Genomic DNA, 24,270 nt, shown 5'->3' with positions numbered 1-24,270 from the left:
AGACTTTGCTCATCTTGAATCCCCCGACCTGCGCCTCGACTACTAAGGCAGCGTGTCCTGGTTTCGGTATGGTCATCGGGTGATCTGCTCGGCTGAATGTAATATTCTGAGATGACCACTCGACATATTCAGGGATGTTCGCCATGATGCTTTCTGCCAGGTTGATTTCTCGAGTGAGCTTCTTCATTTCTCTTCTTGAAACACCTGTCCTGTGGATCATGCTCATCTGCCCACGTGGTGGTGGAAATGCCTCGTTGGGTTAATGAGGTTGAGCCTGCTGGACTTGATGCTGCGGTGGAGGTGGTGCTGGTGGTGGTGGCGGTTGCTGGCCTGCCTGCTGGATGAGTTTGTGCATGTCAATGAACTGCCGACAGTCCCTGAGCAAGTGGCTTGACTTTGTTTTGCCGTCCTTAGAATCGACATACGAGTGCAAGTAACAGGGCACGTTGATCTGCTCAGCGTAGGGCAGTTCAGGAGTCCTCTGCTGCCGTGGTTTATAATTGCCACGGTTCCCAGAGTTGTTCCGATTACCGTCCTGTCGATCGTCTCTTCTATCGTCATATCGATCGTCCTGCCGATCGGAGTACCCTGCGGCTACCAGGTTCTTGTCGTCATAGCTGCGGTTCTTCCTTCTCTTGTGACGATCCCTTCGACCACCCGAGTCATGCTTCGGCTGGTCGTCGTCTTCGTCGTCACTGCGCTGTCGCGGCTTTCGCACGTTGTCCTCGCCATCAGCCCAGCTGTTGGCGATTTCCATTAACTTGGTTATGGTTTTTGGCTTTTTGCGTCCGAGTTATTCTATGTAGCTTTCATGTCGGATGCCATCGCTGAAGGCGTCGATTGCTCTGTCGACAGATACATCTTCGGCAGCGTTTAGGAGCTTGGTGAATCTCCCGATGTATGAGCGCATCGATTCCTTCTGCTTTTGCCGGCAATGCCGTAACTCTTCAATCCCGACGGGCCTTTTGTACGTTGCTTGGAAATTGGCAACGAAAGCATCTACTAGGTCGTCCCATGATTTGATGGAACCCTTCGGCAGACCCCTTAACCAGGCTCGCGCTGAATCCTTTAGGTAAAGCTGCAAGCACTGCATTGCTGCTATCTGGTTCCCCTTATGCAGAATCACAGTCTCCAAATAGTCGTCTATCCAGGACCTTGGCTCCTGCTGCCCATCGTATTTGGCAGCGTCAGTAGGGGTGGGTTTGAACTTTCTGGGTGGCATCGCCTCACGGATTTTGTAGCTTAAACAATTGGCTCCCCTGAGCTTGCCGTCATTCTCCTGACTCTCATCCGAAGAATCACTGTCATACTCCTCCCTAGCGGCGCGTCGTCGCCTTGCTTTGTCGATCCTGCTCTGGGTGATTTCATCCCGAGCATCTCTCGCGCGATGCTTTGAGCCACTAGCCTGCAACGTGGTCTTTTCCTTTCGCGGAACTAGATTATCTCCCAATATCGCGAGACTTTCTAGGGCACTTCGGTGGGCTTGAGCCATGGAACCTTCAGGGCGCTGATTGATGAGGTATGCAGCTAGGTTGGCGGTTGCTCCCGCGACGGTTTTTGGCCGTGGCATGCCCGCGGTGTCCGTGGTCATAAAGGACTTGGTCAGATTCGACGTTATTTCTCTAGCGTCATCTTCCGAAAGCCTGGATAGTCTTGATCGGTGCTTGCCTGCCCCCTGAGTACTTCGAGGGGCGCTTCCTTGCGAGCCTCTTCGTCGTTTGCTGGATCGGTCTGCCGCAGATAGGCGTCTCTCGAGGGTGGCTTGTTCTTTGGATAGTCGTTCCCGGTTTTTCTCCAGTATGGAGCGGTAAGCGTTGAGGGTGCCAACCGTGGTTCCTGCCGGGAGCGGCGTGTTGTTAAGCACGGCTGCCTTGGCTGCTGCCCACTCCTCCTCTGCGATGGTGTGGTCGCTGTTGTTGTTGCTGGCGCTGTTCTCAAAACTAGCTCGCTTGCTGGAACGGGGGGTGCGATCTCCGTCTCCCCTGTTAGCAACATAAACTTGGTGGTGCGCTGCTCCTCGGGTGACACCTTGGATGATGCTGTCGACAATGTCCTCTCCCGATGAATACTGGGCATTGCAGATGAACGGTGTGTCGCTCGATCCCAGCCCGTGCCTGGTGTCGCAGTTCAAGCAGTAGTACGAGGTTAACTCCGAAGATGCGGGATTGTCGGATCCAACCGACATGGAAGACGCTGAACGGGGAGTCGAGGGCGCGGGCAAACTCGTCGAGCCTGTCAGACCAGCCGAAAGGTCGAGTGATGATGACGCGCTTGGACTCGTCGATCTGGAAGTGGGCGATTCCAGCAGCCGAAGGATTCCTTCTGAGTTGACGTTGTAGTGGACGCTCCCGAAGGTCATCTCCATGTTGCCTTGCAGATCGGAGAAGGTCGAGCGAGACGAGTCGCTGTGCGGGGTGAATTCATAGGAGCCGAAGCGAATCGGGCTTCCCGGCTTTGGCGATGATGGTGTTGATGAAGTCGCCGATGACATGACGGGCTCGCCGATGTCCGATCTTGTGCCGACAGGGTTCCCACAGTACGGCGCCAATTGTCGAGGGTACTCCTCGGCAATGCCCTCCGATTGGGGCTTAGGGTTGACGGAATCCTCGCAAGCCGACACGAGACATCGGTTCACGGACAAACGGGGAGAGCGATTTACCCGAGGTTCGGGGCCCTCGATGAGGTAAAACCCTTACGTCCCGCTCGTCTCGTTCTTGATTATGAAGATACTGGGTTACAATGGGGTGCTGAATAGTTCGGCTGAGATCTCGTCAAGATGCTAAGTGCTGCTGCGACCTAGCTCCAGACTTTTTGGTGGCTAAGATTGCTAAGATTGATTCTGTCCCTCGGCAGCCCCTCTCCTGGCCTTTATATAGGAGGTCAGGTCTCAAGAGGTCTAACCGAGTACGACTAGGTTTACAGTAGTTTTAAATCTAATCTTTCCTTGTTCGGCCGCTTCTTTGTCTTGCCCTTCAAGGAATCTTCTGGTGCGCCATCCAAGTGGCCCGTCTTGCCTCCAAGTGCCTTCATGGGCCTCCAACTAAACAATACGGGATAGGGCAATGTCGGTTACCCGAAGGGTAATGCCCACGTCAGATGTGATGTTGCCACTACGGATAAAACATCAATACTTTGTCTAAGGATGTTTGTATTGTTTACATTACGCATAGTACTTAATGCAATTGTCTGTTGTTTGCAACTTAATACTGGAAGGGGCGCGGATGCTAACCCGAAGGTGGACTTTTTAGGCATAGATGCATGCTGGATGGCGGTCTATGTTCTTTGTCGTGATGCCCTAAGTAAATCTCATAGTAGTCATCATGATATGTATGTGCATTGCTATGCCCTCTCTATTTGTCAATTGCCCAACTGTAATTTGTTCACCCAACATGTTATTTATCTTATTGGAGAGACACCACTAGTGAACCGTGGACCCCGGTCCATTCCTTTACATCTGAAATACAACCTACCGCAATCATTGTTCTCATTTGTTTTCTCGCAAGCAAACATCACTCTCCACACCATACGTTTAATCCTTTGTTTTCAGCAAGCCGGTGAGATTGACAACCTCACTCTGTTAAGTTGGGGCAAAGTATTTTGATTGTGTTGTGCAGGTTCCACGTTGGCGCCGGAATCCCCGGTGTTGCGCCGCACTACACTCCTTCACCAACAACCTTCACGTGGCCTTCATCTCCTATCGGTTCGATAACCTTGGTTTCTTATCGAGGGAAAACTCGCTGCTGTACGCATCATACCTTCCTCTTGGGGTTCCCAACGGACGTGTGCTTTACCGTCACAAGCAGCTACTTTTCTGGCGCCGTTGCCGGGGAGGAATCAACACTCCATCAAGCCCCGTCACGCGCCATCAAATACTTTTCTGGCGCCGTTGCCGGGGAGATCAAGACACGCTGCAAGGGGAGTCTCTCACACCCAATCTCTTTACTTTGTTTATTGTCTTGCTTTATTTTATTTCTGTCTTGTTTGCTTTCTTTATATAAAAAAAAACACAAAAAAATTAGTTACTTGCATTTAATTTATTTTGTTATCATGTCTAGTCATGTACTTGTTACTCTGTCACCTGAGGAATTGATCTTTACTTTAAAACAAGGGGATGAGGAGAGTTTTAAAGAAGCTTGGTCTAGAATTTTTGATTCTTATGGAGAAACTGAACCTAAAATGACTCTAAGCCTGCTTCTTAGTAACTTTTATTTTGGGCTTATTCTTCGCTATAGATATGCCTTGGATGCTGTAGTGGGAGGAGATTTCCTTCATTGCGATGGGGATCAAGCTTTTAATGCCATAAAAAAATTGGTTGCATCATCTAGCTCAGCTAATAAGTTTGATTCATCTCTTGCTAGTATTCATAATAGATTAAACACTCTCGAGACAAATATATCTTGTTTAAAAGAAGGGTATAATCAGATTCGTGAATATTATGATTATGTTCCAGTAAACTTTGAACCTTCAATGTGGGTCCCTACTATTAAGGTTGCTATTTTAGGTGAAACTTTTTATACCCGTTGTGATATTATGTCTGAGTTTTGCCTTATGCCTAAAAGTATTTATGAATCTTTGACACTTTGGGGACTTACTGAAGGTGGAGAAGGAATAACTCTTACTGATAACTCGTTATAATTCCTAAGGGGATAGCTGAAGGTGTGTTCACAACCTTTCTTGGAAGAACGGTATCCACTGATTATCTCGTTATTGAATGTGTAGGGACAGGACAAATCACACTTGGAAGATCCCTGCTGAAACTCTTGGGAGAAACCATAGATGTGGGGAAAGGCACTCTAAATTTTACCTCTACACCCGGAGGCGGTCATGTATTCCCTAGACCAAAGAGTAAGAATAAGAGTAAGAGGGGTAGGCGTAAAGCCCGTGGTAATAATGTTAAAGCCCGTGATTTCCACTTTCTGCGCCTAGCTGAAAGGCGTTAAAGAAAAGCGCTTATGGGAGACAACCCATTATTTTATTTCTGCAATTTTTGTTTTATATTTGAGTCAAGGTGCTTGTTACTACTGTAGCAATACCTTTGTATCTTTATTTTATTGCATTGTTGTGCCAAGTAAAGTCTTTGATAGAAAGTTGATACTAGATTTGGATTTCTGCGCAGGAACAGATTTTTTAGCTGTCACGAATTTGAGCTGTTCTCTCTGTAGGAAAATCTAAAAATCTTGAAAAAATTCGTGAGTAATCCTCAGATATGTACGAAACTTTCATTCAATATGAGCTTTTTCATCTGAGCATGTTAAGTGACTCTAAAAAATTCGTCTTTACGGACTGTTCTGTTTTGACAGATTCTGCCTTTTATTTCGCATTGCCTCTTACACTGTGTTTGAGTGGGTTTCTTTGCTCCATTAAATTTCAGTAACCTTGGGTAATGTCCAGAAGTGTTGGGAATGATTGTGTCCTTGCTGAACATGTGAATTTTTGATTATGCACTAACCCTTTAATGAGATTGCTTTGACTTTGGTGTGAAGGAAGTTTTCAAGGATCAAGAGAGGAGGATGATATAATATGATCAAGAAGAGTGAAAAGTCTAAGCTTGGGGATGCCCCCGTGGTTCATCCCTGCATATTTCAAGAAGACTCAAGCATCTAAGCTTGGGGATGCCCAAGGCATCCCCTTCTTCATCAATAACTTATCAGGTCACCTCTAGTGAAACTATATTTTAATTATGTCACATCTTATGTGCTTTACTTGGAGCGTCTGTGTGCTTTTATTTTTGTTTGTGTTTGAATAAATCGGATCCTAACATGCTTGTGTGGGAGAGATACACGCTCCGCTTTTTCATTTGAACACTTGTGTTCTTCGTTTTACTTCCAATGTTCATGGCGAAAGCTGAAAGCCGCTGTATTTATTGCTATTTGGTTGGAAACAGAAAATGCTTCATGTGGTAATTGGTATATTGTCTTGAATAATTTGATACTTGGCAATTGTTTTGAGCTCTCAAGTAGATCATGTTTAAGCTCTTGCATCATGTAGCTTAAACCTATTAGTGGAGAACTACCGTAGAGCTTGTTGAAATTTGGTTTGCATGATTGGTCTCTCTAAGGTCTAGATATTTTCTGGTAAAAGTGTTTGAGCAACAAGGAAGACAGTGTAGAGTCTTATAATGCTTGCAATATGTTCTTATGTAAGTTTTGCTGTACCGGTTCATACTTGTTTTTGCTTCAAACAACCTTGCTAGCCAAAGCCTTGTACTGAGAGGGAATGCTTCCCGTGCATCCAAAACCTTGAGCCAACACCTATGCCATGTGTGTCCACCATAACTACCTACTATGTGGTATTTTAATGCCATTCCAAGTAAATACTTCATGTGCTACCTTTAAACAATTCAAAAGTTATTATCTCTTATTTGTGTAAATGTTTTATAGCTCATGAGGAAGTATGTGGTGTTTTATCTTTCAATCTTGTTGGGCAGACTATCACCAATGGACTAGTGGCACATCCGCTTATCCAGTAATTTTGCAAAAAGAGCTGGCAACGGGGTTCGCAGCCCCAATTAATTAACTTTCATTAATAATTCTCTTCACATGTTTTGCCCTGATTCATCAGTAAGCAACTTAATTTTGCCAATAGACACTCCTCCATGGTATGGGAAATGTTGGAAGGCACCCGAGGATTCGGTTAGCCATGGTTTGTGAAAGTAAAAGGTTGGGAGGAGTGTCATCCATAAATAAAACTAAAGTACATGTGTAAACAAAAGAGAAGAGGGATGATCTACCTTGCTGGTAGAGATAACGTCCTTCATGGGAGCCGCTCTTTGAAAGTCTGTTTGACAAGGGGGTTAGAGTGCCCACTACCATTCGTTGACGACAACAAACACCTCAAAACTTTACTTTTATGCTCTCTATATGATTTCAAACTTGAAAAGCTCTAGCACATGATTTAATCCCTGCTTCCCTCTGCGAAGGGCCTTTCTTTTACTTGATGTTGAGTCAGTTTACCTACTTCTTTCTATCTTAGAAGCAAACACTTGTGTCAACTGAGTGCATTGATTCTTACATGCTTGCTTATTGCACTCATCATATTACTTTGTGTTGACAATTATCCATGAGATATACATGTTGAAAGTTGAAAGCAATTGCTGAAACTTAAATCTTCCTTTCTTGTTGCTTCAAAACCTTCTATTAAGAATATATTGCTTTATGAGTTAACTCTTATGCAAGACTTTTTGATGCTTGTCTTGAAAGTACTATTCATGAAAAGTCTTTGCTATATGATTCAGTTGTTTAGTCATTATCTATTTGTTAGCAAACTATAGACCATTGCTTTGAGTCACTTCATTCATCTCATATGCTTTACAATAGTATTGATCAAGATTATGTTGGTAGCATGTCACTTCAGAAATTATTCTTTTTATCGTTTACCTACTGGAGGGCGAGTAGGAACTAAGCTTGGGGATGCTTGATACGTCTCCAACGTATCTATAATTTCTTATGTTCCATGCTAGTTTTATGACAATACCTACATGTTTTATTCATACTTTATATCATTTTTATGCATTTTCCGGGACTAACCTATTAACAAGATGCCGAAGCGCCGGCTCTCGTTTTCTGCTGTTTTTGGTTTCAAAAATCCTACACAGGAAATATTCTCGGAACTGGACGAAACAAAAGCCCACGGCCCTATTTTCCACGGAGGGTTCCAGAACATCGAACAAGAGTCGGAGACGGCCAGCAGGGGGCCACCCCATAGGGCGGCGCGGCCCCACCTCCTGGCGCGCCTAGGTGTGGGGACCCCACCCCCTGGCTCCCCCGACGCTGCCTCTTCGCCTATATATTCCTTCGTATCGGAAAACCCTAGTACCGAGAGCCAAAATACGAGAAAAGTTCCAGAGACGCCGCCGCCGTCAACCCCATCTCGGGGGGGGGTTCGAAGATCTCCTCCGGCACCCCGCCGGAGAGGGGAATCATCACCGGAGGGCTCTACATCACCATGCCCGCCTCCGGACTGATGCGTGAGTAGTTCATCCTTGGACTATGGGTCCATAGCAGTAGCTAGATGGTTGTCTTCTCCTATTATGCCATCATGTTTAGATCTTGTGAGCTGCCTATCATGATCAAGATCATCTATTTGTAATGCTACATGTTGTGTTTGTTGGGATCCGATGAATATGGAATACTATGTCAAGTTGATTATCGATCTATCATATATGTGTTGTTTATGATCTTGCATGCTCTCCGTTGCTAGTAGAGGCTCGGCCAAGTTGATACTTGTAACTCCAAGAGGGAGTATTTATGCTAGATAGTGGGTTCATGCCTCCATTGAATCTGGGACAAGTGACGTAAAGTTCTAACGTTGTGGATGTGTTGTTGCCACTAGGGATAAAACATCAATGCTTTGTCTAAGGATATTTGTATTGTTTACATTACGCACAGTACTTAATGCAATTGTCTGTAGTTTGCAACTTAATACTGAAAGGGGTGCAGATGCTAACCCGAAGGTGGACTTTTTAGGCATAGATGCATGCTGGATGGCGGTCTATGTTCTTTGTCGTAATACCCTAAGTAAATCTCATAGTAATCATCATGATATGTATGTGCATTGTTATGCCCTCTCTATTTGTCAATTTCCCAACTGTAATTTGTTCATCCAACATGTTATTTATCTTATTGGAGAGACACCACTAGTGAACTGTGGACCCCGGTCCATTCTTTTACATCTGAAATACAACCTACTGCAATCATTGTTCTCATTTGTTTTCTGCAAGCAAACATCACTCTCCACACCATACGTTTAATCCTTTGTTTTCAGCAAGCCGGTGAGATTGACAACCTCACTGTTAAGTTGGGGCAAAGTATTTTGATTGTGCTGTGCAGGTTCCACGTTGGCGCCGGAATCCCTGGTGTTGCGCCGCACTACACTCCTTCACCAACAACCTTCACGTGGCCTTCATCTCCTACTGGTTCGATAACCTTGGTTTCTTACTGAGGGAAAACTCGCTGTTGTACGCATCATACCTTCCTCTTGGGGTTCCCAACGGACGTGTGCTTTACCGTCACAAGCATGGGGCTGCCAGTGAGCGATAGGACCCTCCGTACTTCAGACTAGGACTTTTTGACCGGAAAGGTGGATCATAGGGTGGATCCGTGGCAAGGCCTTTACGTCGCTTATGCGGGAAGTCTAGAACTCAGCAATTCATGCATGTCCAGCCTCCCTATGTTTGTGATGAGTATGTACATGCTATTTGATGCGATTCATGCGATCTTTGATAAGGTGAGGTCCCACTTCTTACGGGAAGGTGTGGGACAGAAGTGTAAGTACCACATGATCGATTGGGTGACGGTTGTAAACCTAAGGAGCTGGGGGGCTTGGCACCCTCAATACTCACATTATGAACATTTCCTTAATTCTAAATTGCTTTGGAAGCTATACCAGAACGCACAGGGTCTACGGCTAGATCTTCTGCGGGCGAAATACTTGGGGGACAACGAAATCTTTGCGCCGTCTGTACCAAAAAAGGGGTCGCAGTTCTGGAATGCACTTCGGAAGTTAAAATGGTACATTAAGCCGGGAGCTAAACACCAGGTGTGGAGTGGGGGACGTACCTATTTCTGGTGGGATTGGTGGTCTAGGCGATCGCTGGTGCGGGAGCGGTACCCCAACCTTGTCGGTTGTTGTGCGCTCCCCTTCCTGACGGTGCATTCAGCCCAAGATGGGGAGGGCTGGCGAATCAGTTTCCGTTGGAAGTTCGGCATGGCTGAGATGGTGGAGTGGGATAACTTGACCAGGGAAATTGAGGGTTATGCTCCCTCCGAGGAGGTGGATGGGGTCTCCTGGAGTTTGGAGGCCTCTGGAGCTTACTCGGCTCGTTCCCTCTATGTTCGTCTATCGTAGAGGGCGGCGGCGACGCACTTTAAGGAGGTCTGGAGGTCTGCGCGTGCCGCCTAGGATCAAGATTTTCCTTTGACAGCTGATTAGGGGACGGCTACCAAGTGCGGAGCAGATTGCCAAGCGCCAGAGGCCCTCAAATGGCGAGTGTGGCCTGTGTGGCAAGGTTGAGGATTGTAGTCATTTATTTTTTGGCTGCTCCTTAGCCAAATTCATGTGGGCAGCGATCAGGGAGATCTTGCACTGTGATTGGAACCCGGCGGGGGCTGGTGAATTCTTAGCAATTTCTCAGGGTCTATCCGGCCAATACCGTAGACTAGTTTGGTTTGCATTCGCCGCGCAATGTTGGGCCTTTTGGAACGTTAGGAATAAATTAAATGATCTTTGATGACTCGCTTATCAGTAACCCAGCTGGTGTTCTCTATAAAATGCTCATATATAGGCAGCAATGACGGATGAACTCGAGGGATAGGAGCCTGCTGGACGCGGCGATGGAGGAGATCAAGCGTCTACATTCCAGCCTGAGTGAGCAAGTCTGACTGTTTTTTCTATCTTATGTTTCTGGTTCAGGACTTGTTGTTGGCATGTGTTTTAGGAGGACCTGGGAGCTCTCCTGTGTGTTTGTGCTATGTGTTGAGTGTGTGTTGTATGGTTTGTATGATGTGGATTCTGCTAGTTGAGGCTTTATTAATTAAGTTAAAGCAGGACCTTATGGCCTTACCTCTAAAAACTGATTCGTGTTGGAGCATACTGCTATATAAAAGCCATGTAAGTTACTCTAGATTTCTATCATCAGTTCCCAATCTTAGAGAGGGAAAATACTGACCCAGTTCAGATACACTCATACAGAGCAATGTAATATTTAGTTTGGATCTATCAGCAGAGATGATATTATTGTTGGCAGATAAATTTAGAAGGCAAGTATATGTTAGTTGTGATGGTAAAATTGTAGTTTAGAAGGTGAATATAACGGTTTCAGAGGAGGAAAATGTGTAGGGATGGTAGTGGTAGAACAAAATATATTCAAAAAGTATTCTAAATCAAGTCCCAGTACTGTACATATTTCCTGGGCCATCTTATAGATAAAAAAAAGGTGCAAGAACACGGGAAGTTTTAGAGTTGCGCAAAGCTTCTGTCCTACCAATTGAATCTTCATCATTTGAGGTAAGGTATTTATGCACATATAAAAAATTCTATATTTCATACTCACAGAACATGTATGCGGTAGTGTTCCCATTTAAAATACAAGAAAAATACCCACTTTGATTTATCATAAATGTCATGGTTTAACTGAAATAATACCGGCTAAAATATATATTCATCCAAAATATGATGACATTGAAGTATAGTTATGCTAACTGGATCTGAAATCATTAGGTCAAATTGAGCATGTGTGCCATACTTTATTTCATATCAGAGTAGATAAGTTATGGACAGATATGAGCATCACTCTCAACTAAATTATATTCTTTACTCCATGACACTAAGACCCAAAAGTTGGTAAAAAAACGTAGAAGATTGACTAATGACATACTCATAAATTGTCTTGGATTTTTGTTACTGTCAATGTTATCATTTTTATAATAAATAAACACTTAAAAAATTATGCATTCGGTGAACATAAACTGGATGAAATATTATTTTTATCACATAAAGTTGAAACAAGTCCAGCCGTGCAGCGGGCCACCCGCTAGTTAAGCATAGAAAGAAGAAAAACTGACGGATGTCTCACACTGTCACTAGAAGATTAAGTGCGATACTGATCGATTCTGGCCAGCAATCAATTTGGAAATGAATAACTGCAATGTATCACAAAATATATGTGCATATACTATTTACAGATATTAGGTTGAAACTATAGATATTAGCAATAATTCCCGTGTAATTGAACTATACGCTTTGTGCATATATTTACCAGAGAAATGTAGCTAAAACAAAAGGCATGCTTGCAATTAAGAGTTCACTGCTCGTAACTTGCATGAGTTTTAATGGGATGTGCTCAGTCAAAACTCGACAAGAGGAAAACATGGTGATGACTTCAGATTTCTGAACGTACATATATGGAACAAACATACTTACGTTAACTGGGAAAAAAAAGTGAAGAATACATTCATTTGATACAAGTTTCACTGAACAAATAAACAATCTGACCACTCCTGAATCTTCAAGTAAATTAAAATATATGTGACCATATATATACCCCCCATGCATCATGTATCGATCGATCCCTACTCGTAAACAATGGTGTGAAAAGTTTTGAAAGGTGACCCAGCGGACACGTACTACACAGGCAAATCAAATGGTGCAAAAGTGTTAACCAAAGGAGCAACTTTAACTTGAATTCCCTACCTTGGACCATCATGAGCTAGCAGCGCTTCTACAGTAGTACCTGGTGAAGAATTAAAACTTGAACACCTTCTTTAATTTAATTACCTCCTCATTTCATCTCCTGATCAAACCATGCATCTGCATCTTGTATTGATCAAGAAATTGCGGTGTGCTACAACAGGCCGCCACCGTCACCGCCACCCGACGAGGAATGAAATCCGGGGATGTTCGTGGTCCAGCTGCCACTGCCATTGCCGGTGTTGTCGCTGGCGCTGCCACCCCAGACGCCCTCCCCTTGGCGAAGCGCCTCCATGTACTGCCTCTGCAGGCTCATCTCTTGCCCTTTGCTGTCCGCCTCCTTCATTGATGCTTCTTCGGTTGCACTGGTCTGCCCTAACGTGAACATCGCCGGCAACGGTGCCGCTGCGCTAGGCCCCGCTCGATTAGCTTGCAACCCCAGTTGGTACATCGGCGGCGCCGGTGGAAGTTCCAAGAAAGGGAACTGCTGCTGCTGGTGGTGGTGCACTCTCCACTGCTCCAGTGACGCGCTAAAGGTGGCGCCGCCGCCGCTTGCCAGCGGGAACTGATCCACGCTCCCGTCCATGTGCTGCCGCTGCTGCATGCCGAGCGGCGGGAGCCCGACGGAAAAGGCTAGCCCTAGGTTGGGCCCCGGCGGGTGCATCGTACCCAAGAACGGCAGGTGGTGCGACATGGAGCTGAGCCCCGACGGGATCATTGCTCCGGTGGGTCCCGGGTTTGTTGATGCCGCGGTTGATGGCATCGATGACGCGCCACCGGCTAGCTGCCTGGCTGATGAAGAAGATGGCTTGGAGGAGGACGCGGCGGATGACTTGGACGAGCGCTTGTTGCGGCGGCACCCACCGCCCACCGGGACGGTCCGGAGGGCGCCGCCGCGCGTCCAGTAGCGGCGGCACGCCTTGCAGAAGTGGCGGGGCTGCGAGAGGGAGTAGTTGTTGTAGTAGCAGAACTTGGTGTTGGTGGAGTCGCAACGCGGGCACTTCAGCGCCGGCTCCGGCTGCGGCACCCGTGCCATCCTAGCGCGCTCCGTCATCGAGTTCGGCCGCGCCTGCTGCTCGCCCGCGACTTCATTGGCCACCGAGCTGCTCGGCAGGCCGCCGGCTTCGGGCTGCGCTGCCGTAGCCGTTGTCGGGCCCACGGGCATATGCTGTTGCTGTGCATCGCCTCCTCCGCCACCGCCCGTCGCCCTCGGCTGCTGACCTTGCTGCTAAGTACACAGACATGTAAACATTTCATAGATCAGGAGAGAAGAAAACGTTGAGAGAATTGTCTGTGAATATTCAAGAGGAGAATATATGTCTTCATGTTAAGTTGCTTTAATTGTGCCAAATTCTGTTTCTATGAAGAAGCTGGCGTATATAGATGGATCGGTACCGTGTGCTCTAGTCAGAAGAGAGAATTGAAGGACACAGAAAAGAGCGAGGGAGAGGATCATGCAGTAGTACCTGGTTATTCCAATTAGGCGGATCTAGGTATGCAGGTGACGGAGGGAACACCATGGAAGCCAGTTAGTGGTGAGATATATTTCCTCTCACTCTCTCTTAACTCCTCCAGCTTTTCTGCTGCTTCGAATTCAGATCTTTCCTTTAGAATTTGCACTTTTCCTTGGTGAGGATTTGTGTTTGTAGAGAAAAGGAAGCAAGCAGGGGAGAAGCAAGGAAGGAAGAGGTGGTGGAGTCCTCTACCTAGCTAGCAGGTGGTGGAGAATCACATCCAGCAGTCGCAAGCAGAGAAGACAGTAATGAGAGAGGAAGAGCTATGAAAGAGAAAGGGCGCAGAAAAGCATGAATTCATCTTCGCCTTTTAAGCTTATGATAGCTTTACATTTCTAGTATTTGCTTCGTGGGGCTGGGGAGAATGTTTGAGTAATTAAAGATTTCTTAGCCTTTAAGTTTAACACTCTTTCACCATTGTGGAGATACACAGGGACTGAGATGGCATGAAACGTCTCAGACGGCTAGTGAGTAGTGAGTAGTGAGTGATGAGTACTCTTTTTTTTCGAGTAACGACTGTTAAGTACTCTTGATGACTTCATAGCATGGAAATTTTAAGATATAGGGAAATGAATTAACGAGGAAATGAAACAAGACATGGACCTTCGAAAACCCTAATCGATGGCTACATTAGTCCACTAGAAGGCGAGGATGCAGACTAAACGGCTAGTTCACCATTTTTCATTGAGTTTTTATTTTACTTTTTTGAACCAGGGGATGCCCAGGTCTTTGCATCGATTGATGTATACGACCTTTTAGTAAATTATCGAGAGATTCATAGTTTACAACTTTTGAATCAAAAATGGTTGAAACATGAACAAACCACTTAAAAATATCAAAGCGGTATATTATGCACATAATCATCCAAGAGCGGTACTAGAAACATGTTGCCAGCCTCACCGGTTTTAAGCTGGTTTTAAGCTGATAGGAATGAGAAACAAGCCGAGCTGAAACATTACGGGCAGCTATATCTAGGCCTATAGTAAGAGATTCAAACTCTCTCTTTAGTGGACACACACGACATGAAAAATGTAATGGAAGGCTGGAGACAGGGGCATTAGAAAGAAACTAGTGGTATCCAGAGTGTGCTACCCAGGCTGGACCAAAATGTTATTAATACTACTTCAAAGTAGAAAATCCGGTAACGTGACCGCTCTACAGCGAAGGGAGAAGAACTACACTTCAAAACGAATGACGAGGGATCACCTCGCCAATGCTTACGTATTGTAGACTTGGGTTTCGGGAAATGGCGACGATGGAGATACCGGGAGCGAGATTGGGCACACGATATACCCAGCTTCGGGTCCCCTCGGCGGAGGATCCCTATGTGCTGCTAGCAATGTAGTATATGATCACAAGTATGTTTACAGGGGACGTCGTAGGCGGAACTATGTTGTCTCTATGTTGGCCTCTCCTATCGGGTGCCCTGGCTAGCTTTATATATGCAACCAGCCTAGGATTTTACAAGAGTCCTAGTCAACTACTTCTTCGGGTTGCCTTCTTGGGCCTTCTCTATATTTGACTGAGCCAGGTATACTAATAATGGATACCCGAAGGGTATGCCCATGAGATAGCTTGGTTGGTAAGAAATCACATAGGACTCAAAACTTTTGAAAAGCGGTTGAATAGATAACTAAAACATACAAAAATCCAATGCTGCCGTTTTCAAATGGTTGCACCCAATAACCATGTCGTGGCGTAGCTCCCCCGGCTAAAGACATGACCATGTATGGATCCAATGTGAACCCAGCGGGATAACGTATAGAAAAGAGGGGAGCTTAGATCTGCTAAAAATAATATCATTCCGTGTGTTCCATAAGGCCCAAAGTAAATCATAAACTCTCACCAGGATTTGCACTTTATCTTTTTATTGATGCAACAACTTTCCCAACTAATTCTTCATATTAGTCAGGGGTATTATATTGAATGTCATGTGAACAAAATGTGCCATAGCTGACTTTGGATTACTTTTATTTAAAATAACAAATAAAACACTACAAATTGGTGGCAACGCTAGGTAGCAGAGTGACTCTTGCCCTAATTTCAACGAATATCCTCGTGTTCACTTGGTTCAAATTTGAAAACCTACCACCTCTTCTATGGTTTAATGATTAAGAAGGTGTCTATCTTTTGTGGAAGCTCATCTCTTAAGAACTTCTCAGTTAAGCTTTTTCGTCTCAGAGTAATTTAATTGGGGCGGTGCCTAAAAACTTACTCGGGTTCCCACGAGTGAGGAGAAAGTGAATATTAGTTTGTTAGGCACTAGGGCTAATGTATATCATAGAGAGCATCCAAGAGTAACCACTGCCAGCTCAGGAGTGGCTAGGGTGTTATACTACCGCCAGAAACGTTTGTCACTGTTTATCTATACTCGTCCCACTTGGTTCCATTAGTATAATATCTAATAGTAAGTATGAAACATAAACTAATGAGGATACATTCAAGATTTCTTGACAGCGTTCGGCGAACACTAATGCGTTTTCAAGGAACCCTAGTTCAGACCTTCTCTGAATGCAACCGGGACTAAAGGTTATTTTTCTGCGTTTACTCCCCATGCACCCTTCATCCCCACCCCCCCCCCCCCCTCCCCCCTCCCGTGGATCGCCTTTTTAACTCTGTAAAATAGAAAAGAAAATGATAGAAAATTCAAAAAATAAAATCTTTTGAGATTCCTATATGTTACGCAACCTACTATTAGGGAAAATTAAGAAATTCGAATTTTCACTTATTTTGCCAAAAAGGTTTGAAAAATGGTAAAACCGCAATAACTTTTGAATACGACGTTGAAAAAAATATAATATATCAAAAAAATTCTTGGAAAAAGTTACATCTGAATTCAACGGGGTTTACCCGGTTAGCCAATTTTTAGATTCTCAAAATTCCAAATGAAAATACGAAAGCAGGAAGATTTTAGTTTTTGCTATAAATTACGAATTTTATTTTTTTATTTTTTTAAAAAATAAAATTATTAATTGCATTCTGCATAAAGATTACTATTACTTTTAACCAATTTTTAGAATTTCAAATTTTTAGGTTTGGCAAAAAAAATATTTAAAAAATTTAAAAAATTACAAATTAAAAAGTTAATGTTTATTTATTTATTTAAGTTCATTATTACATCATTAATTTTGTTTATTAAAAGAATTATTTGAAATTCAAACAATAAATAAATGTGACATCAACCAACATGTTAACAGGATTGATATGATACTAGAATCATATACATGCGCGCGAAGCACTTGGATGCGGGACGGAATGGAACTCGGAAGTTAAGCGTGCTAGTGTGGGAGGATGGGTGACCAAGCGGGAAGTATGACCACGAGTAAGTAATTTAACTAGACATAATTTCAGTTAGACACTAAACTATGTAAATAACTGAAATAATAGAAATTCTAAAAAATAGAAAAAAAAGAGGGAGTGAAAAATAATTAGAAACCTAAAAAATTAAAAAAACTAACGAAATAGCCTTTAGTCCCGGTTCGTGTTACAAACCGGGACTAAAGTTCCTTCGCCCTAGCGCACGCCAGCCGCCCACGTGGATGGATCTTTAGTCCTGGTTCGTAAGCAACCGGGACTAAAGGAGGGGTCTTTAGTCGCGACTCTTTAGTCCCGGTTGCACAACCGAGACTAAAGCCCCTTTTTCCCTGCAGCCGATTAGTGCCCATCTCTCCTCCGCTGGCATATATTAGTTGAATTTCTATAGCGATCTCGTGGTATAATTTTGATTTGTCGCTCGGTCTGACCTACATTGGTTCTGGGGCAAGGTTGATCCTCCTACCAGGGCTACATTGCTCTGTGGTTGGACACGGGGGGAGCTCAATGACTTGGGACGATACACTAGTTTAGATGATTTATGGCTGTGTAACAAGTGGTATCAAATGCTAATATAACATTAATACAACATTATCATAATATATTTGTAACCAGTGGTTCAAAACTATGATTGCCTTCATTAATACAACATTATCATAATATATTTGTATAAATTTATTGAATACATGTATACACCAAGAGACACGTCACATGCGTTACACTCCTCGATGGGGGGGGGGGGGTTCAATTCACCCTTGTAAGGGGCGCGCCACCAGGAGCATTCCCGTCACCGGCTCCCGTCGCCACTACTTCAGCTGGCCCTAGCCATAGCGGCCGCAGGCCAAGCCGCCATAGGTGGCCTCGGGAATGCTTGTCGAGGATTGTCGTCGGATCTGCTGAGGCAGTGAAGGACGTCGCGTCGTCGAGCACGGCTAGGGTGGCGCCCCTAACCTAGGTGGCAGCGGAGGTCTTCCACGGCGGTGCGTTGACCGGCAGTCGGTGCAATTGGGGTCGAGTGGGGTTGAAACCCTAGTTTTGATCTAGGTGGTGACTGCCTGCCCATCTCCGCTTCGTTGCTCGGTTCGGTCGGATCCGGTGGAAGATTGCCCCTATTATGCCTTCTTCTACCTCGATGTTGGCCTTCCGCCGGTGGGGTTCCGAGCGGCAGATCCAACAGGGTGTCGGCGGGTGGCATGGGGACTACTACCTCGTCTTGAATAAAGGCGGTGGTCCTAGGGTTCCAACTCGCGCCAAGACGATAATCTGCCGGATGCCTGTCCCGGACGATTTGGTTGGAGTCTAGTGTTACAGAAAGCTCCGCCAACGAACTCCACTTGGCGATTTATACCTGGAGATTGCTGGATCATGTGGGATTCGGTTTTGCGCACCCGTGTTTTTCTCTCTCATTGTTTGGTACGAGAAGGAATGTTGCGAAGATCTGCTCGCGGTTACCATCATGGGGCACGCTTTCTTCTTCCATGATGAAGTCAACTGAGGGAGATTGTCATGAAAGCCGAGGTCTGAGGACTAGCAATGGTGGTTGCAGTCTTTGTGGTGATGAGAAATTGTCTTGGTGATTCGTAACTTGGAGCAGCGACACCGTAAGTGGGGGCATCAACACTGGAGAAGTTCATGTCTTACCTTTCATGGTGAAAATCCCAGGTCTGATATTAATTGGTTGTGTTTGGCAATGTCCTTATTGAAGGTATGGTTTTTGTGAACGAGGACTTTCTCCAGAGTGAAAACCTAAGATCTTTAATTGAGCGACGATGACGCTTGTGCACCGTTTCCTTCTTGGAGGTATCGCTTTTGGAGAAGTTGAACTTGTGGTGTTGTCCTGGTGGTGTTAATGATGCTACTTCAAGGATGTGATCACTGTAGCGGTACTTTTTTAATTGTATTTTTTTTTTGCCTATGTGCATCCGTAATGCCACTAGGACCATGCGTTGTTGGAGGGCTTATGTGTAATTGTTATCTTCGCGGTATTAATATATCCCCTTTGTTGAGAAAAAATCATTGTTGTATTTTCTGGCCAACCTCTTGTGAGCGTGCTTTGTTTTATGTCTTCCTTCTCTCCAAATAATCTTCTTTTTAGTTTTTATCAAGATCAAACTCTTTAAAGTTTGACAAAATGTATAAATAATATCAGTATATTGATTTCCGCTAAGATTGTATTATTAGAACCATATTGAATGCATTGTATTGTATATGTTGATATTTTTCCTTATGTTTGATCCAAGTTTATAAGATTTAAGTTTAACCTTAACTAAAACGTAAGATAATTTGAGAACATTGGAGTACATAACGCTACGCAGGCGTGACATGTTAAAAAAGACAACGTCGTTCAACAACCTTGGAAGCTGGAACGTGTCAAAATCGAGCCAATCAAATGCATCGATCTGCACGCTATATAGGCTGCGGCGGCTCCTCGCTCCACCTTCCTACGTACACGGTACACCCCCTGCCCCATGGCCAGTCATCTCCTAGGTGACCACTATCGATATGGCTCCATGACACAACCTCGCCGGCATGGCGGCCGTACGCGTGCTGGTCGACGGTGCGACAAGACGTGTGCGTGTTGTTCCACTGGTAGAAAAAGAGGCTTCCGTTCAGCCCCATTAGTCGCGAAAATATAAGAACCGCGACTAATGGAGTCTTTAGTCGCGGTTCGGGAGGCGAACCGCGACCAAAGGTCTGGGTCCAGGACGCTCGGTGGCCAGCTGGTGCACGTGAGGGGCTTTAGTCGCGGTTTGCCAGGCCAACCGCGACTAAAGCCTAACCCCTATATATACCGTTCAGCCCACTGCACTTAGCCATTTGGTGCCACTTCTCTTCACAAACTTCACAAGGGGGTGTTAGGTTTGCTTTTGGCTCCTCTTATGCACACAAAGTGTTTGATGAAATACCCCAAGAGCATGAAACAAACATGATATGAAGTGTCGGAGCCACACTTTAGCTTCCTCATTTATTTTTTCCTCCTCGATCGCGGTTAGCAACTTGAACCTTTCATATGTGTCATTGATAAAATATGCATGTGTGTAGTTCATTGTTTAATTTCTATTGTTTGTAGCTAGTTAGTTTAACAAATGCATGATGGTTAATTATATATTTTATATTATAATAATGCAGATGAATCGGCAATGGATGTACGGTAACCGACTCTCCGGCGAGTTCACTACGGGTTTGAAAAATTTCCTCGTAGTGGCTAATGCGAACAAGCAGAAGGGTTTTTTTTATCTGTCCATGTGTTGACTGTAAGAATCAGAAGGGTTACTCTTCCTCAAGAGAAGTTCACCTGCACCTGCTTCGGCACGATTTCATGCCAAGCTATAATTGTTGGACCAAGCATGGAGAAAGAGGGGTTATAATGGAAGAAGATGAAGAAGGGGATGATTTCATCGATGAAAACTATCTTGATCATTTCGGTGATACTTTCATGGAGGATGCTTGAAGGTGAAGGGGAAGGTGAAGAAGAGGCACGTGATGAGCCCGTTGATGATCTTGGTCGGACCATTGCTGATGCACGGAGACGCTGCGAAACTGAAAAGGAGAGGGAGAATTTGGATCGCATGTTAGAGGATCACAAAAAGTCGATGTACCCCGGATGCGATAATGGTCTGAAAAAGCTAGGCTGCACACTGGATTTGCTGAAATGGAAGGCACATGCAGGTGTAGCTGACTCGGCATTTGAAAACTTGCTGAAAATGTTGAAGAATACGTTTCCAAAGAATAAGGAGTTGCCCGCCAGTACGTACAAAGCAAAGAAGGTTGTCTGCCCTCTAGGTTTAGATGTTCCGAAGATACATGCATGCATCAACGACTGCATCCTCTACCGCGGTGAATACGAGAATTTGAATGAATGTCCGGTATGCACTGCATTGCGTTATAAGATCAGAGGCGATGACCCTGGTGACGATGTTGAGGGCGAGAAACCCAGGAAAAAGGTTCCCGCCAAGGTGATGTGGTATGCTCCTATAATACCACGGTTGAAACGTCTGTTCAGGAACAAAGAGCATGCCAAGTTGTTGCGATGGCACAAAGAGGACCGTAAGTCGGACGGGGAGTTGAGACACCCCGCAGATGGAACGCAATGGAGAAAGATCGACGAGAGAGTTCAAAGATTTTGCAGCTGACGCAAGGAACATAAGATTTGGTCTAAGTACGGATGGCATGAATCCTTTTGGCGAGCAGAGCTCCAGCCATAGCACACTGGCCCGTGACTCTATGCATCTACAACCTTCCTCCTTGGTTGTGCATGAAGCGGAAGTTCATTATGATGCCGAGTGCTCATCCAAGGTCCGAAGCAACCCGGCAACAACATCGATGTGTACCTAAGGCCATTAGTTGATGAACTTTTACAGTTGTGGGGCAGACCTGGTGTCCGTGTGTGGGATGAGCACAAAGAAGAGGAATTTGACCTACGAGCATTGCTTTTCGTAACCATCAACGATTGGTCTGCTCTTAGTAACCTTTCGGGACTATCAAATAAGGGATACAATGCATGCACGCACTGCTTACATGAGACTGAAAGTGTACATTTGCCAAATTGTAAGAAGAACGTGTACCTTGGGCATCGTCGATTTCTTCCGAAAATTCATCCGATAAGAAAGAAAGGCAAGCATTACAACGGCAAGGCAGATCACCGGCCGAAGCTCTGCGGAACGCACCGGTGCTGAGGTATTTGATATGGTCAAGGATTTGAAAGTCATCTTTGGAAAGGGTCTCGGCGGACAATCGGTTCCGAAGGGAGCTGATGGGCACGCAGCCATGTGGAAGAAGAAATCTATATTCAGGGAGCTAGAATATTGGAAAGTCCTAGATGTCCGCTCTCGCAATCGACGTGATGCATGTTACGAAGAATATTTGCGTGAACCTCCTAAGCTTCTTGGGCGTGTATGGGAAGACAAATGATACAAAGGAAGAACGGCAGGACCAGCAACGTTTGAAAGACCCTGATGACCGGCATCCGGAATGGTTTCAAGGTCGTGCCGGCTACGCTCCGACCAAAGAAGAGAAGGTCATCTTTTTTGAATGCCTGAGCGATATGAAGGTCCCGTCTGGATTCTCGTCCAATATAAAGGGAATAATAAACATGGCGGAGAAAAAGTTCCAAAACCTGAAGTCTCACGACCGCGCACGTGATTATGACGCAATTGCTTCCGATTGCTTTGAGGGGCTCTGCCGGAAAATGTTCGAGTAGCCATTGTGAAGCTATGTGCATTCCTCAATGCAATCTCTCGGAAGGTAATCAATCCAGAAGTTCTACCATGGTTACGGAATGATGTGGTCCAATGTCTTGTCGAGTTTCGAGTTGGTGTTCCCGCCATCCTTCTTCAATATTATGACGCACCTCCTGGTTCACCTAGTCGAAGAGATTTCCATTCTCGGTCCTGTATTTCTACACAATATGTTCCCCTTCGAGAGGTTCATGGGAGTATTAAAGAAATATGTTCGTAACCGTGCTAGGCCGAGAAGGAAGCATCGCCAAGGGCTATGGAAATGAGGAGGTAATTGAGTTTTGTGTTGACTTTGTTCCTGACCTTAAGCCGATTGGTCTTCCTCGATCGCGGCACGAGGGGAGACTAAGTGGAAAAGGCACGATCGGAAGGAATCAACGATATGTATGGACGGCCATTCTATGACTGAAGCACACCACACAGTTCTGACCAATTCCAGCTTGGTGGCTCTGTACTTTGAGAAACACAAGAATATTTTACGCTCGGACAACCCGGGAAGCTCGAATCCTGGATTAGGAAGGCCCACATGGAGACTTTCGGCAGTTGGTTGAGAAAACATTTAATGAATGACAATGATGTTGTAGATCAGTCTGTACATGTTGGCCAATACACCATCTTCGACTATAACGACTTTCCAAGGGTACGAGATAAATGGGAATACATTTTACACGATCGCCCAAGATAAAAAGAGCACCAACCAAAACAGTGGTGTCCGCTTTGATGCAGCAACCGAGAATGGGCAAAAGGTCACATATTATGGTTACATAGAGGAGATATGGGAACCTGACTATGGACCCTCCTTTAAGTTCCCTTTGTTCCGGTGCAAATGGTTCAAGCTAACAGGAGGTGGGGTAAAGGTGGACCAGCAATACGGAATGACAATGGTGGATTTCAACAATCTTGGTTACCTTGACGAACCATTCGTCCTAGCGAAAGATGTCGCTCAGGTTTTCTATGTGAAGGACATGAGTAGCAAACCGAGGAAATGGAAAGATAAGAAGACGATCAGTACATCATGCGATGATCCAAAGCGCCACATTGTTCTTTCAGAGGACAAGACAGACATGTCAGAAGATTATAATATGTTTGCTGAAATTCCGCCCTTCAAAGTGAACACCGACCCAAGCATTAAGTTAAATGATGAGGATGCTCCATGGATACGGCACAATCGTAAGCAAGCGGGGACACAAGGGAAGAAATGATGTGTAATAATTTATTGTACCAAACTTTATTGAATGGATCATGTGAATTATATTACCCGTGATGTGTTTGGTGTCCATTTTCGAATGATTCGATTGATTCGAGAAACCACACTGATGATACATGAAATTTGGAGTGATTTAGGCATACTCCTGCCTAGGCGTATAATATGCATACTCGTAGTCTTCATAGCCGCCGCCGTTGTACTGGTAGTCGTCGCCTTCTAAGTTGCCGCCGTCGTCGTCGCTGCTGTCGTCGCTGTCGTCGGGAGGCGCTCGTGGCTCGAACTGAGGGTAGCACAGGCGGGGGATATCGCCGGCCGTGATGTAGTCCATGATAGAGCTGACCCGATTATGGTCAACTATGATCCGGACGCTGAAGAACATATAATGGGCATCATGAACGGCGATATTCTATTTGTGCCGACCGAACAAGAAGAAGATGATATCTCTTCTTATCTGAACCTTGACGGTCAAGATGAAGGCCGTCAGCAAGATGATGACGAAGAAACGTCGATAAACGACGATTTTCAATTGGAAGTAGCAACCACCTCCGGCGCCGAGGTATATATATACATTGAGCCTCGGTGATACAAACTTACTGATTTGAATAAATATGTGTGCACTAACGCGCGCGACTCTCTTTCTTATTTTAGCCTTCGGCCGGGTCATCGAAACAATCGAGTACGTCGTCAAAGCATGGTGATACGTCCATTTTGCATCACTATTTTATATCATAATTTGCTGTTATTCATTGATATATTTCATATTTGGAGATGATACTTATGTTATTTCATCTATTTTGCATGTTTCATGATTATT

The 24,270-nt window shown here is 45.0% G+C and overlaps 1 protein-coding gene across 2 annotated transcripts; it reads right to left on the bottom strand.

The window, feature by feature from the left end:
• Positions 1 to 11,977: 11,977 nt before the first annotated feature.
• LOC124697923 (dof zinc finger protein DOF3.6-like) lies at positions 11,978 to 13,942 on the bottom strand. 2 transcript variants are annotated; one of them, XM_047230447.1, is made up of 2 exons: positions 13,653 to 13,942; positions 11,978 to 13,414 (listed from the first exon to the last, which is right to left on the bottom strand). In XM_047230447.1, the coding sequence occupies exons 1-2, from the start codon at positions 13,704 to 13,706 to the stop codon at positions 12,341 to 12,343; spliced, it is 1,128 nt and encodes a 375-aa protein (XP_047086403.1). In that variant the 5' UTR covers positions 13,707 to 13,942; the 3' UTR covers positions 11,978 to 12,340. The 2 variants fall into 2 exon arrangements, 1 of the variants encoding a protein (XP_047086403.1); XR_007000848.1 differs by having other exon boundaries at positions 13,320 to 13,411.
• Between the last annotated feature and the right edge of the window lie 10,328 nt (positions 13,943 to 24,270).

This window comes from Lolium rigidum, chromosome 3 (assembly GCF_022539505.1).
Source record: "Lolium rigidum isolate FL_2022 chromosome 3, APGP_CSIRO_Lrig_0.1, whole genome shotgun sequence".
Taxonomy (NCBI): domain Eukaryota; kingdom Viridiplantae; phylum Streptophyta; class Magnoliopsida; order Poales; family Poaceae; genus Lolium; species Lolium rigidum.
The sequence above is the reverse complement of the archived record's forward strand: the minus strand, read 5'-3'. Positions and strand labels throughout refer to the sequence as shown.